At 39.5% G+C, this 15,889-nt stretch overlaps 1 protein-coding gene across 2 annotated transcripts; it reads left to right on the plus strand.

Moving 5' to 3' along the window:
- The first annotated feature begins 1,473 nt into the window (after nucleotides 1–1,473).
- LOC147144754 (solute carrier family 25 member 36-A) lies at nucleotides 1,474–15,170 on the plus strand. 2 transcript variants are annotated; one of them, XM_086036699.1, is made up of 7 exons: nucleotides 1,474–1,880; nucleotides 4,878–5,042; nucleotides 6,793–6,870; nucleotides 8,604–8,704; nucleotides 11,520–11,586; nucleotides 12,303–12,592; nucleotides 12,675–15,170. In XM_086036699.1, the coding sequence occupies exons 1-7, from the start codon at nucleotides 1,840–1,842 to the stop codon at nucleotides 12,866–12,868; spliced, it is 936 nt and encodes a 311-aa protein (XP_085892825.1). In that variant the 5' UTR covers nucleotides 1,474–1,839; the 3' UTR covers nucleotides 12,869–15,170. The 2 variants fall into 2 exon arrangements, with proteins under 2 accessions (XP_085892825.1, XP_085892826.1); XM_086036700.1 differs by lacking the exon at nucleotides 1,474–1,880 and adding an exon at nucleotides 3,768–3,928.
- Nucleotides 15,171–15,889: the final 719 nt, after the last annotated feature.

Consider the following 15,889-nt stretch of genomic DNA (forward strand, 5'->3'; position numbering starts at 1 on the left):
CTGACTACCATGACCTGGCTGACTCAACAAAGAAAACCAAGTTTGAACTGTTGGCTTTAGATATGAAGCCAGGGGGCTCAGGTCAACAAGGTGAGATGTAGACGACCATAACTTCTGTTTTCTTATCATTGAAATTTAGGAAATTTTGTGACATCCAGTCTTTGATATCCTCTAGGCAGGACAAAATTCTATGGTGCAAATGCAGCAAAATTAATAGGTTAATATTACCATATTAAGTCAACCCCAAAATTTTCTTTACAATACTATGTTCTATGCAGCCCCACTAGTCTAAACACGGCATTCTGATTGATATTGTGTTTGTGGAATATGAGGTTTTTCTTTTTTCTTTTTCCAATCATGGCTAAGCTTCAGAAAACAGATGAGCCGTGATTGGTCGTTATCTGAGCCCTTAGGGTCTGTGATGTCATTTTCAGTCGACAGAAGTGACAAAATGGCTGCCCCCTATATAATGGGTGGATTTTGCTGCCTAACTCATGTTTCATATTAATCATGTTGCCTTGACTCAACTAGTGGGCATGCATAGAACATATTCTTGAAAAAAATATATTTGGGTTGACTTCCTCTTTAATATTCAATAAAATAAAAAACAGCGAAACACAAATTCAAAAATAAATAATAATTTAAGAAAAATGTAAAAGTATATATTTTTTCATGAATCTCACTGTGGGGCCAGTCTGTCAATTTGGGTGGGCCTGAGGACACCCAGGTCCACTCATGGCTTTGCCTCTGTATCAGACTCTACGAAATGTAACCGCTGTTTGATGTTTCCTGTAATTATGTCAAGTGACCATAAATGACTTGTTACTTTTCTAATTGTTTTAGTTATCCAAGGTTTGGCGAAGCAAACAAGCCCTAATGAGCCACTTGCTGCATAGACTTCTTTTGAGACACTCAATTCAACTTGTTTATAGAGCACAAAAATAACCACAACTATAACAACATGCTATATAGAAAGAGCGAATGAAATAGAATAGAATACCTTTATTGTAACGTTCTATGGAGCAAATGCAGGAAATGTTCACTTAGGGCACCAATTTGTTCTGGGTGACGCTGGGGACATCCCAAAACCCTGTACATGCAACAGGGAAAGGAAGCACATTTTACTTATGCATTGCACTGGTATGTGTGTACATATTTTGGCCAATTATAATAAGACCTTAGAGTTTCAGGATTCTGCACAATGTTTATGATAACTGTTCAGTAAAGTAAAGGCACTATATTGACCCTTGAATAAGGCTGTTTTACATGCATGATTGATGTCTACAACACATGTGTTATAATAACTTTTTTATCTGTCCTATAACAAGAGGTGAGCCGCGCACCCTTTGGAATCCTTCAGCTCGCAGACGATCTTTGCCTTGCAAAAGAAAAGCACTATCACGTGAAGAAAATGTGATGGGCGGGGCTACGGACGCCCTAAACCAATCACCGCTTTTGTATTGGTTTCCCATTGATAACACTAGGCTTCGTCTACGGGTGTCAGTCAGGCCGTGCTCTGTGTATCAGTTGTTGTCAAGAGCGTGTGGCTAGAACTAACCGTAAGCCATAATGAATCTTGAAGAATTTTACCGCTTGTAAAGGTGGCGACACAGGCCTGTCGCTCTGATATCGATGTTGCCACCGGAAGAGAGTGCTAGCGTTAGAAGCTAGCTATCAAGGGTAGCTATCGCATGCTGTGGTTTTCCCTCCACCACTGACCTCTACAAGACGTGCAGAGTACTGTATTGTTAGTGGGGCTTCTATTGGCCCATCTCTTCAACACGGCTCCAGTTGTCTCCCGCCTGGTTGCCCGTTGACGGTTCCCGAATATGAGACACAATGAGTCAAAGAGATACCCTCGTTCATCTGTTTGCAGGAGGGTGAGTATACTCTATACTCATGCGATGTACGGCGTGAGCTATCGCTAGCTCCACGCCATCCTCTGCCATCGCTTGTCCTTGCAGATCCAAAACAGTTTGATGGCTGTTTTGATGCAGTTCACTTGCTTTGTAGTGTTCTGTTCCGTTCACCTATGTGTCAATTTGCTTCTTTCAATGACAACGTTTCAGTGACATTTCAATGTTTCAGTGAAACGTCAGGTTGTGGTGGACGTAGGGAGGGCGCCTTCGCAGATCCTTTCAAAATTTACGAGAATTAAAAAAAATCTTTGTATCTGTGAAGTGTATTTTTGTTGCGTGTGGCTTCAGCTGAAAGTGTAAAAAGTTATGTAGCGTTGGTATGCGACTGATGTAACACGTGCCGTCTCTTATACTTTCAAAGTGAAACTAACAAAATTAGAATTTACTTTCGCATTTTTTAAACTTGCCCAATTTCTATTTGTACTACTGTATTTTGCAACAGTGCATTTTATTCAGTGTCGCGATCATCATAATGTTACCGTCAAATGATGTGTATTTTGACGTTTTATGAATATAATGCTGCTTTCTCGGATACCTATGCCACAAACTTTGTTGACACCACTTATCTTTGATATTGAAAATGACCCCTGACTAAAGATAATCGCACGTTCTCTGTTATGTGTGACCTCACCCAGTAGCCTGTGTTACATTTGCATTGTATTCGTATTTAAAATGTTTTGCTCTATAGTAGTAGGCCTCAACAAGGGTTAGGTAAGTAACTTTAAGTAACCATCTTAACTATACCTCAATAACATATCTCGATACCGATACCGAAATGGTAACTCGACAAAAATCAAAAAGCAGCAAAATTAGAACTGACAAAATAACTCCACATTTTTAAAATCTGTTATTAATTCAAAAATATTAGGATATGATTAGGATATGCTTGATAAGAAAATAACATTTTAAACAGTTATGTATGTGAACATTTGCACACGTGGGGGAGTGAGATAAACATATTACACTGACTGTTTCTTTCTACACTTCATTCTTTATATTTATAGACTACATGTAAATGAAACTTTAAGAAAAGTAGTTCCCATGTATTTATTTATGCATTTATTCCTAACATCACTAGTAGAAAATGTGCACAGAGGTTTATAGAGTAACATCTACTGTAATGCAGTATTGAGACAAAATAATGTATGATCATTTTGCTGGCCAATAGCCAGCCTGTATAGCCTCTGTACTTGTTGGACACAGAATTATCCAATTCTGATTTTAAGAATGCCATTTTTTTAAAAAATATTGAGATCAATGCCTGCATTTATATTTTTACATGTCAATGTATGTCAAATATATATGTATTTACAAAAAGCTTTTACATTACATGCCATATTCTTCACCTATTTGACTGCATTTTATGTCAACCCTTTTTTGATATTGACAATACTTTTGCACCGTTACGGTCACGCAAATTTGTTAATTGAATTGATAATGACTCTAGGTAATGTTGCTTTGAGTGTGTGTGCATGCGTGCGTCTGCATGCATGTGTGTCTAGTCTTCTCTAGTCTGCCCCCAGCTAGTCAAACGCCTCGTCAAATAAAACAAATTCTTAACAAAATTATTCACACTCGACTTATTTTTGAGAGAAGTTTTTGAAATGTATCACAAGCTGTCGTTCTTTAACCTATTTAGGCCGGGAGTGCAAAACCGCATTTCTACCACTAGAGCCGGGAGCGCTGTTGCGTCTTTCTACCCTTAAAGCTGGGAGAGCGTATACGTCAGTTTCTTTTTATTATGTAATTATCGGTCTCTTAACCAATGAAATACATCAGAATATACACGTGACGGTGTCGTAAGCCTGCGGAGGAAGTTCCGGAATTCTTTTGAGTCTTAATGGCGGATGCGTCGGTCGCGGGAGCTCTGAAATGAGTAACAGCAGTGTTATATAGATGACGCGCTTGTGGACTTTGAATTAGTAGAACGAATTGAACGTGATATATGGTTTAGGTGTATGTTTGTAGACAATGACAATATCGATGTCTTTGTAACAGAAAAGAGGATGGTAATTACCACTTGATTTTTTTCTATTATTATTAAAAGTAGTGCTTCTCTTGCACTGACACATTATATTTACATCTTCGATTGAAACAGTAAAGATGAATAGACTCTGTGTGAAAGCCACGTCTAAGCTCTCAAATTCTTTCGGAATTATGTTTCTCTCTGCGACTGGGGCTGAGATATTAATTATTTTGGAGGTGTTGAATTTCTGGGAAAACTTCAGGTTTTCGAGGATAATTCCAAAGACGACCTTAGATATTGCGGAGCTGTTGAGCCAGGCCCTTGAGGCCTTAATCAGTTAAACTGTTGGTACTGTTGGTATGCCCATGTTGAAAGTGTTCCCACCTCAAACCACGGTTGTTTTATAACAAACCGGCTTTGCAGTCGGTTGGCTTGCCATGGCTGTCAGCCATGAATGCAAAAAAAAAGGTTCATATTGCACTTCTGGCGTCAGTCATTCTGGCGTCTCGGAGAAGCCGCTGATGCTTCTCTTCTTGAAGCTTCCTCACACATGCAGGAGGCGTGCCACCTAAAGCGTTAATCACATGCCGGTAGACAAGCGGCTTTGCGTGTATGTATACTTGCCATTAAGACAGAGTTGCTGAGCTGCGTTTTTTTTTTATTTTTTAAATACAGGTGTTAAAAAAGAAATGGTATAGAGCTGTTTTTGACACTGAAAAATCGGGGTACGGTACTGGTACCAGTATCCCGTGCAACACTAATCCTGGCCATGCGCCATGCCATGTATGTGTTCTTTCAATACAACTGACTCACTTTCTTTTACGGTTGAAGACCGGTGAAGACCAGCAGTATGTAAAATTGATGCTTGCTATTCTCATGATTATCTTAATACTCGCAGAAAAAAGGTTACAGTCTAGCGAGAGCACATCTATGAAATAACGACCGGTACCCAATTCAAACCCTTTTTCTTTTTGCCTGTGTTTTTTTACCAGATGTGGTGGCACGGTAGGTGCCATATTGACTTGCCCATTGGAAGTAGTGAAGACGCGTCTGCAGTCATCATCCATCAGTCTCTATGTTTCTGAGGTTCAACTGAGCACCGTCAATGGGGCCAGTGTGACCCGAATGTCTCCACCAGGTCCCCTGCACTGCCTCAAGTGAGTTCTCAATAATATGTCTGCTGTATGTTGCGTATATGTATGGTTCAAACTAAGGTTGAAATGGGTCCTTTGAGTAATTTGAGTATCTCTGTTCAAAGAAAATGCTCGAGGCATTAATTCTGCCTCATGCACACGCTTATTTACATATACACTGTCAAGAAGAAGTAGTCAAGCTAACCGCAGCAACAATTGTTCATGCTTTACATGACAGTAACACGCCACAAATGCAGCCCGAGGCCAACTTCAAAATAAACCTTACCCTACCAAATAATATTTGGACATCAATGTCTTGATCGTTGGTACGTTTTTATTTTGAAGTTGTTCCCGGCAGCGGGTCGCGGCGTAACGGCTGACATGACATGTCTTCCAGACTCTGTTTGAAGTGTTTATTTTCGTCATAAACTGTCCTGAAAGAATGTTCAGTTGCGAATTAAAGGTCCTAAAAAACGACTTAATTACGCTCACATTGTATTTTGTGGCGTAAATTCGTCAATGGCAGTGAATGAGTTAATAAATAGATATCCGAATACCAAAGTATTCAATAGCTACAGCCCTATATATCGGCCATCCCTACCTTGTTGTAGTAGTAGTCTTGATGTGTGTTCATCTACCTTGTAATTTATACATTTTCATTAACTGTTCGGTTTTTATATACAGTGGCTTGCGAAATAAATTAATAAAAAACTGAAAAGTGCTGCGTGCAATATTATTGTGCCCTGAGTTAATACTGTGTAGAACCACCTTTTGCTGCGATTATAGCTGCAAGTCTTTTGGGGTATGTCTCTATCAGTTTTGCACCTCTAGAGACTGAAATGTTTGCCCATTCTTCCCTGCTAAACAGCTGGAAGCTTAGATGGAGAGTGTTTGTGAACAGCAGTTTTCAAATCTGTCCACAGATTCTCAATTGAATTCAGATCTGGACTTTGACTTGGCCATTGTCGCATGGATGTGTTTAGTTTTGAACCATGCCAGTGTAGACTTTGCTTTGTTTAGGACCATTGTCTTGTTGGAAGGTAAACGTCCGTCCCAGCCTGTGGTCTTTTGCAGACTCCAACAGGTTTATATCCAAAATGACCCTGTATTTGGCTTCATCCATCATCCCATCAATTTTAAGGATCTTCCCTGTCCCTGCCCCTTTCTTCTTGCCACTCTTCCATAAAAGCCAGATTTGTCCAGTGTGTGACTAATAGTTGTCCTGTGGACAGATTCCCTCACCTCTGCCGTGGATCTCTTTAGTACATCCAGAATGAACATGGGCTTGGCTGCATCTCTGATCAGTGCTCTCCTTATTTGGGCTGAAAGTTTAGAGGGACGGCCGGGTCTTGGTAGGTTTGCAGTGGGCTCATACTTCCATTCCAATATGATTGATTGAACAGAGCCCCGCAAGATGTTTCGCTTGTGAAATCTTTTCATATCCTAATCCTGCTTTAAATTTATCCACGACTTTATCCCGGAAATTCTTGGTGTGTTCCTTGCTCGCAATATTCTTTTAACAGACCTCTGAGATCACAGAGCAGGTGCATTGATTCTGAGACAGGTTTACACACAGGTAGCCCCTATTTATCATCATCGGTCATTTTGGTCAACATTGGATCTTTCAGAAATCCTCAAAGAACTTCTGGATTAAGTTGGCTGCACTGACAGTAAAAGGGCTGAATAATATCGCATGCCCCGCTTTTCATTTTTTTATTTCTATAAAAAAGTACAAATGTATGAATTTCTTTTTCTATGTCCATGTTATTCTCAGATTAATATTAGAGAAAGAAGGACCCCGTTCACTCTTCAGAGGCTTGGGACCAAACCTGGTGGGTGTGGCACCTTCCAGGTGAGTTGATAACAACTAGGGGTGCACCGATTGATTGGCCAGGATCAGCGGAGATTTACTTAATTTTTGGCCGATCCCTGAAAAAAAAAAAAAAACTGATCTTATCCACTGATCTCATCTCCCTCCGCAGAGGTCTGAAAAAGTCAGCCACTTTCCTCTTCGGCTGTGAGATAATTAATGGTCTTTTCATTTTTATTTGGAGAACCGCTTCACACAACCTGTTTGTATTGTTCAGTGTTTAACAAAAATCAAGATTAGAACATTGAAGGTGTTTGCTGTTGGTTCTGAAAAAAACAAAACTGCAGGACCCGCAAAAATCAGGATCGGCAGGTCGGACTTTTTCAAGATCGATGATCGGCCAGAAAATTGTGATCGATGCACCCCTAATAACAATGTATTGTTTTCCTCACATTAGCAGCTAGGCGTGGGAATCTCTCGTCACCTCACGATATTGTTCTCATCGCAATTCAGAGAGCTGCGGTTTCATTCAGTCAGTGATTATTGAGATTATCGCTCTCGAATCCCCCAGATGGCCAAGGCAGGCTCATTCAGTTGATGGAATGTAACAAAAACTTTAATTCAATTTAATTGTGTGTAGGACTGTGGACGGCGGTAGTGGTGGTTGGCGAGGGAACGGCGGCGGGTCCCTGTGTTCTCCTCCGGGTGGCTGGCTTTGGGGCGCTTCGGTGGAGTTGGCGTACTGCCCTTGATTCCTTGGTGTGGGTGGTGTGCTGCCGCCCGGGCTGTTCACTGCTTCTCGGGCAAGAAAACTGGTGATGGATCATTGGCCACTCGTCAAAATTAGTTGCCAAATCCCGCACTCTGCATGAGAGTTCAGTTGGGCTGATATGTGGCGGCCTTAACAGTAGTTGTTACCTTAAAGTTAAATCAACCCAAACAGACTTTTTTCAAGAATATGTTCCCAGCAGGCCCAGTAGTTGAAACTCGGCATTCTGATTAATATTGCGTTTGTGGAATATGAATTAAGCAGCAAAATCCACCCGTTTTTAGCCATCTCAGGGGGCGGCCATTTTGTTATTTCTGTCGACTGAGAATGACATCACAACTGCTCAGGGCTCAGGTAACGACCAGTCACAGCTCAGCTTCAGAAAACAGGTCAGCCGTGATTGGTCGATAATCAGTCCATCCCTAGTTTTAATGACTATGTGTTTCTGGTTATTTAAACTGAATTAATGCTGAATGATGTTAACAAACTATGGTCTGTTCTGTGCGCCATTTTGAATGAGAGTGGACTACCGCTTCTGAAGAGTGTCATTCATTGTGCAAAAATAATACGTCACAGCAAATAAACAAATTTGACTGGACGCCTTGTTTTGAACCGGGGTCCAGCAGTGGTGGAGGACATGCTTTCCAGACCCGCTTTCTTTGTGGGTGTGGCTTGTCAGGCTAGACTCGCCACCCAATGTTGACACTAGCTGGTTCAGTAAATGAAGGCCATCTGCACATGTGGGTTTTTCGCTTGAGTAAATGGATACAATGATATTGGATGTGGGTCAGGTGATACATGTACAGTAAATAAATATCAGAATGTGGGCACTTAAACTTCCAGGGTAAATTGAGGCGTATTTGTCAATGCATTATGTATCTGTTGGAGGCACATTCTTGGATGAGACTAATACGATTTACACAGAATAATGGCATCAAACAAATTGTTTTGCTTCTTAGTCATGATTACTCTTTACTTACTCACCCTTTTTATTTTATGTCAACAGAGCCATCTACTTTGCTGGTTACTCCACGGCCAAAGAAAAATTGAACATTGTGTTGGAACCAGACTCCACACAGGTTCACATGGTATCAGCTGGAATGGCAGGTACATATGCAAGCTCCCTTATTCCCACTTGGTAATGCTTTTTTAAAATGTACTTCAACCAGTGACCTTTTCCAGACTACTGTACACATCAAAAATGAAATGCTGAGAAATGCCTACCCTATGTTTACCATGTGGCTAAGGTCAGAATACTAGGCAAGATTAGGCTCACAGAGCTGCCAAATGTAATGGATCGTCCATATTTTGTTAGGGAAATTACTGAATGCTAACTCGTTATGTGAAACACTGATTGTTACGGATATTTAACTGTCACCTCTGCTTCATGCTGAACGTGTGCGGGCTGTCTCAGATGTACTGTCTGCAGTGAGACTGTAAAAAAGCCACAGTCATGGTTCACCAAAGACGACAATAGCCGATGTTTAGGCCTGATTGTGACTTAAGTACGATGCTAAGAAGTGCTCAACCAATTAATCAGCCAAATGGCCCTTCTAATTAGACCCATAGCAACGCGCTTAACAACGAAAATGCAAATGTTTGGCAATCTTCGCCGAGTGACATTATTTAAAGAGATCAAGTCGCCAGTCCCCCATTGTACTGGATTGGTGATTATCCCGTTATCTGCTCTTTGCCGTTCTTATGATGTTTTTTTGGGCAAAATGGCTCGGCGCTGTGTGGCGATGCATTGTTCACATTCCACAATTACTGGTATTTTTTTTTTTTTTTTTAAGTGCGTGTGGCAGCAAGCCCCTGTTTTTTTTGTATGTGTGAGCTAAGAGGTAGGGTGGGAAGATGGAAGCCTTTCGTTTCGGCACTCACACACAAGCATTATGCAGACATATTTATGCGTTTTGGCATTAAATGAGTTAACAGCCCAGCCATAATCCAGATCTGAATCCAATCAAATAAGAGTGACTAAATGGTGAGACATTGATATCTGATTAACACATAGACTCCTAACCAAAAAGACAAATAAAAGCAAACAAAGCTGCAAAAAGTATTAGTTCAAAAGTATGCATTATTTATACCACAGGCATGTTTTTAATTGCAGTTTATTTGTATTTATTTACTCTTTATAATTTATTATTGAATTGCATTGCATTAATTATATGTCACATTAAAGTTGGAAAAGGTTTTTTTTATTTACACGACATTTGAGCAGTGAGTGTACATTTTATATCCACTGTACATAACATTGTTGTTTTCAATATCAGGTTTATTTTAAACATGTTATTTAAAATTGTTTGTATAAATTAAGACCGTAGGAGTATGTAATGCAGTGTTTTCAACAGAAATACATATACTCAGTTTAGAATTTCGAAGCGATATTAAGTAATTGTCCAGTGCAAGTGATCATCTGAAGTATTGTATGTTATTTATGTATGATGCATGCATAGTGTAGTTAGTCCAAGGTTGGCAGGTTCTGGTTAGAAGTATGTGCGGTGCCCCATGCAGCATTTAACGTTTCTGATCATCTGCAGTAAAATAGTGTTGGCAGAATTAGTTTTTGTGTTGTGTTTGAGTCAGAGGATATATTTGGAGTAAGCCTCTGCATGAAAATCTAAGCCATGACCTGTTTCTTAAGGTTGCGATTTAAACAGTGCCTCTTAAAGCACAAGATGTCCAAAGTCCCTTTTCAAAAACAGTACACATTTTTCAGTGACACTGACAGTATTTCAAGAAAAGTTATCTCTCCCTGTGCAGCTGCGATCCAGCTGGGAAGGCACAATGTTACAATGTGGGTCATTCATGCTGCTGGAGCTCCAGTCTGAATGTCAACTGTGTGTAGAAAGCAAAATCTCACAGGTACACAACAGTGCCCCTTTTAGCACAGCATGACTCAGAGCTTTGCGGTCAAGGTCGACATTAGTCACACTCGCTCCCCACTGGCATAATTATTGACCAACTGCAATGAGACCTGAGTGGGTTGCAGTGACTGGTGATAGGGTGATGTCCATCCATCCATTTTCTATACCACTTGTCCTCTTTCGTCTTGCGGGAGAGCTGGTTTAGGCAGGGTTCACCCAAGACTGGTTGCCAGTCAATAACACAAGGGTGATTTTAACAGACAACTACTAGTATTTATTTTTGTCTGTGAAATGATGCCAAATACAGATACATTAGCTCTCTCATTAGCATTTTTTCAAGTTTCTGTCAAGTTTATTCCTTTGCAATATCAACTTTCACATTTGTTAAAAAATAGTGATAGACCGATTATCGGCGCAGATATTTGCTATTTTCATAAATATCAGCATTGGCTATTTTCAAGAATCTGATGACTGATAATAAATCAACTTAAAAACTCTTAACTTCAAGGAACTATTTATTTAAATTTTCAGTTCACTTTATAAGTGATCTTACTGACCCTGAGAACATTCTGCACCTTTTGTTTTTGTTTGAAATTAAAACAAAAAATAGTAAAACCATTTTTATTTAGCTTTCTAAGACATGTTAATGACCCTGGGAGCTCCCTGAACTTTGTTAGAATTTTGCAACAAAGATGTAGTCAATCATGTATATATATATAATAAAAAATGCAAATCTGAAAAAATGTTCAATAAACATGCTTAAAGATATTTCAACAAAGCTAACAGTTTCAATTTTTTTTTTGTTTAGATTTTGATGCCAATATTTTCCTTTGGTCAGAAAATGAATATCGGCTCCAAATATTGGTTATCGCCGGCCTCTTTGACTACTAATAATTGATATTGTACCTGGAAAAAAAAAACATTGGTCTATCTGTATTAAAAACTACTGTAATAATAAAAGTTGTGTTCTGACAATTTATTTGTGCACTAGCTGCATATCAGCCTGATTTCTTCAATTTCTTCTAAAGCATTTTTTTTTTACCTTTCTGTAGGTTTTACAGCCATTACAGCAACCAATCCAATATGGCTTATAAAGACTCGTCTACAACTGGATGCCAGGTGAACTGTCAACATGATATCACAGCTAGACTGACCTCTTTATCTGGTGCAGAAAAAAAATCTGTCTGACGTTTAACATAAGATACATCATCTATTAAATGGAGCATGTACAGTTCTCAACATATAAAATGTAAATGAGTACACTCCCTTTGAGAAGAACACTGTCAATATGGCACAGGACACAAGACACCACTTGATAATTTGATTCACTTGTGGTTAAATCTTTGGAAAATTGACTTTTGACATTGAAAATTTGGCTGAGCTTGGTGTTTGTTGTCTACTAATTTTTACAACATTAATTTCTTCTTAAAAAACGAGGGTGACACATTCCTCTTAAAAAACACATGACAGTGTGTACGCATGGCGTGCACTGTATTTATGTGTGCACATTGCAGTCAATGGCCCAGATTTATGAAACCTTTTGAAGCCATACATCTTTATTGTAAAAGGAAACTCAAACTAACAAATATGTCAACACTCTATGAGAACCTGAGGCGATGGCTACAACAAACTACCTGCTGTAAAGACTTAATTCTTAAAGCACTCTTGACAATTCATTTTTATTTCTTTGAATCATTGGTGCAAGTTGTGCTTTTCTTACAAAAAATGATTAAAAAAAAAAAAAAAATTTATAACATTTTTTTTCTCACGCACCCACGTGGTAGTCAGAGATCTTGGAGTTTTTATATATATATACTATTTTTTTTCTCTTTCAGAAATCGAGGGGAGCATAGGATGAGTGCGTTTGAATGCATGCGCCAGGTGTATCAGTCAGATGGCCTCCGAGGCTTTTACAGAGGCATGTCAGCATCTTATGCTGGCATCTCAGAGACTGTGATCCACTTTGTGATCTATGAAAACATCAAACAGCGGCTCTTGGAGGCCAAAGTCCCCCAGAACATGGACGAGCAAGAGGAGGTATCCAAGGATGCTTCAGACTTTGTGGGGATGATGCTCGCTGCTGCCACTTCCAAGACATGTGCCACATCCATTGCTTATCCTCATGGTGAGTGTGATTGAAATGCAAATCACATGACTGATTTTTCTATGGATTTGCTTTAACCTCCATTTTATGCAATCCTTTGCAGAAGTGATCCGCACACGACTACGTGAGGAGGGCACCAAATATCGCTCTTTTTTCCAGACTTTAGCAACAGTTCCCAAAGAGGAGGGATTTCGCGCCCTGTACCGCGGCCTCACCACCCACTTGGTACGACAGATCCCCAACACCGCCATCATGATGTGCACCTACGAGATGGTGGTCTACATCCTAAATGGTTAATATCTTCACTCCTTTACTATAACTCGTTCTTGTAATCCAGCTCTCTTTCATTGTTGGAGAGACAAAAAAACTGCTGATAAGATTCAACAAATCCTCACGAGGCGACAAGACTCTTCATCTCGACACTGTCTAAGTGACTGTTTTAAGTGGCAGGTTTTCTTTTATCACCAAAGGCACAAGGAAGTTTGAATGATACCCATGCTGATTTGGGGTCTTGCAGTTCACCCCAGCCCTCCCTCATCCATTACTATTGACATGACTACCACTCCCACAATACTAATTTTGAAAATTGTTGTTGCACTTAATGAGTAACATTGCTTACTGACTTATATTTTAAAGGCCGGATCTCTGATCAGTTCGATGTGCTGTCAAATTCCCAATGAAGCAATTTTGAGTAAAATGTAGTTGGGGTGGAATGTGCCTTGTGTAAAAGCAAGATGTAAATTAGGAAGCACATGTGCTTGTAGTTGGAGATGTTAAGCTCTAGTTAACAGTAAAACTCTTCACAATGTGAAGTAATTTTAATTTTGGTATTGTAGAGGTTCAGGCACTTAAGGAAACTTAGGTTTCAGCGTGAATATACAGTAGCGTCGACTTGGGTTTTGCAACCACTTAACCCTTCTGCTCTTGCTTTTCATGCATTAAGAACTCTCTCATCCCCATATAAAACCAAGAAACTAGCTCGTTATGCTTGAGTTACAGTACAGGACTAATAATATTCATCGGTATACTGTGTGTTCGAATCGCCAAACGAAATCACATTACCTGGCGTGCTATATATATGCTAGAATCTAAATAGGCAGGTTTAAGTAAGTAAACACTGACACACTTTTTTCTTAAATACATACTCATGAAATAAGTAGTTGGAACAAAGTTTAATATTGATATATTAAATATTTGCATAAATCATATAATTCAGTTCAGCTGGGATAGGCTCCAGCATGCCCGCGAACATTGTGAGGATAAGCGGATTGGATAATGGATATACAGTAATTCCGTTTGTCTAGCTGGTAAGCAGTGGCGAAACTAGGATTTTTTTCTTTGAGGGAGCCATGGGGTTGGGGTGGGGTGGGGGCAAGGATATTTTTGGGGGCAGTCCCCCTACAATTTTCTTCTTGAATTTTTATTCCCTTTTTCACATTTAGAAAATCCAGACTCATTGAGGACAATCCTCTGTTTTCCACTGGAATTTTCAGGGTCAGTATGTGTTGACAAATTAGAAAGGAATATGACTGTCTTATACGCACAATAATAAATACACATTATAGTTGGTGAGCAGTCTCTCTGACAATATTTGGCAGCTGTTAAAGTTAATGACTGATACTAAACTATTAACTTGTTCAATTTTGTCAAATTGTCAAATTGACAATGCTCACAACCAATAAATGTACCTGTAATGGTCCATTTTTACTTTGGTCACCTAAAAAAAAATCAACCCAAATATATCTTTTTCAAAAAAAAAATTCCCAGCAGGCCCAGTAGTTGAAACACAGCATTCTGATTAATATTCTGTTTGGAATATGAGTTAAGCAGCAAATTCCACCCCTATTTAGCTATTTCAAGGGGCGGCCATTTTGTCACTTCTGTCGACTGAAAATGACATCACAACTGCTCAGGTAACGACCAATCACGACTCAGCTTCAGAAAACAGATCAGCCGTATCAGTTGACAGAAGTGACAAAATGGCTGCCCCCAGAGACGGCTAAAAACAGGTGGATTAACTCTTATTCACAAATGCAATATTTATCAGAATGCCTTGTTTCAACTAGTGGGCTTGCATACATATTGAAAAAAAAATGTTTGAGTTGACTTCCCTTTAACTTACCTCAGACTGGCTACATATTGAAAAATTCTAACGGCCTAGCTTCAGTGGAAGTAGTCCTTTTGCTTTCAACGGAATTAGCCAGAACTGGAATAACAATACATGTAAGAATATTTTTCAACTATATTGTTCAGCATATTTGCCTGCTGTTCATGCAGTCTCCCTTTCATCCAGCGGTTACTGTTTTGCACCCATGTTTGCATAGTGTGCTTGTGAATGTCTGTGTTGTGTGTGCTTACCTTAATGACCGTTTGACGATATTCAGTCATGTCTTGCGTGGGAGGCTCGGAATTATGTATGCACTCGTTTGCAGGTTTTTATCTTTAAATTGCTGCCTTTTTCCTGCTGACATTTTTCCATGTTGTTGATGAGCCTACTTTAAGTGTGGCTCTGTCTGTGTATCATTAAACTTGTTTTGTTGAACAAGTGAGTCAATAAACTGGAAAGAGTGCAAGTATGCTCTATCCATGTCTTCAAGAAGTGAGTCAACAAACTGGAAAGAGCGCAAGCTCCCATGTCTTCAAGGTGATCTACTTTTATAATGCAGCCTTTAACCAGCAGGTGGTAGTAGTTGTCCAGTCCACTGCCTTACATTTCTTAGCACAGAATGTCAGAGTCGACACTTGCATTCTGAGTCACATGGCTACTTCAGTAACATTCAAGTTACATTAACGGAAGCCAAACAAAATATCACATAAGTAATAATATCCTTCAGACATAGTTGCATCTCAATAATACACTGTATGAATGGCATAGAGCAATAATTCAGGATACATTATTCCTATTTCATGAACCAAATTAAAAAAGATATTTTTTGTAGTTGTTAGCATATGTCCGTTTGAATTATTTGGTGAAAGGTGTTAAGTGTTCATATCAGGGCGGGTCAAAGCTGGACTGCATCAAACATAGGCCCTGGCATTTTGACTTGGAAGGGCCCCACGCACCCATGATTTCTTGCAACCCTCTGTAACTGAGAAGTCATTGTTTGTCATACCATCCAAAGTCAGGGTTTAATGAAATAAGATGACCTCATATCCGTAACCTTGCTCAACACACTCATCATAAAAGCAGAATCAAGTCGAAGTAAAAAGCGACATTTTGCTGAACTTAATTTACTGGATAATGCCATTGTATTTGCCAATGCTTTGCTTGTAGTGTAGGTCTATCTCATACAGTGAGCATGCCAATCAGAGCCCACG

The sequence above is a fragment of the Filicampus tigris genome, chromosome 7 (genome assembly GCF_054856515.1).
Source record: "Filicampus tigris isolate MCC_2025a chromosome 7, RoL_Ftig_1.0, whole genome shotgun sequence".
Classification (NCBI taxonomy): Eukaryota; Metazoa; Chordata; class Actinopteri; order Syngnathiformes; family Syngnathidae; genus Filicampus; species Filicampus tigris.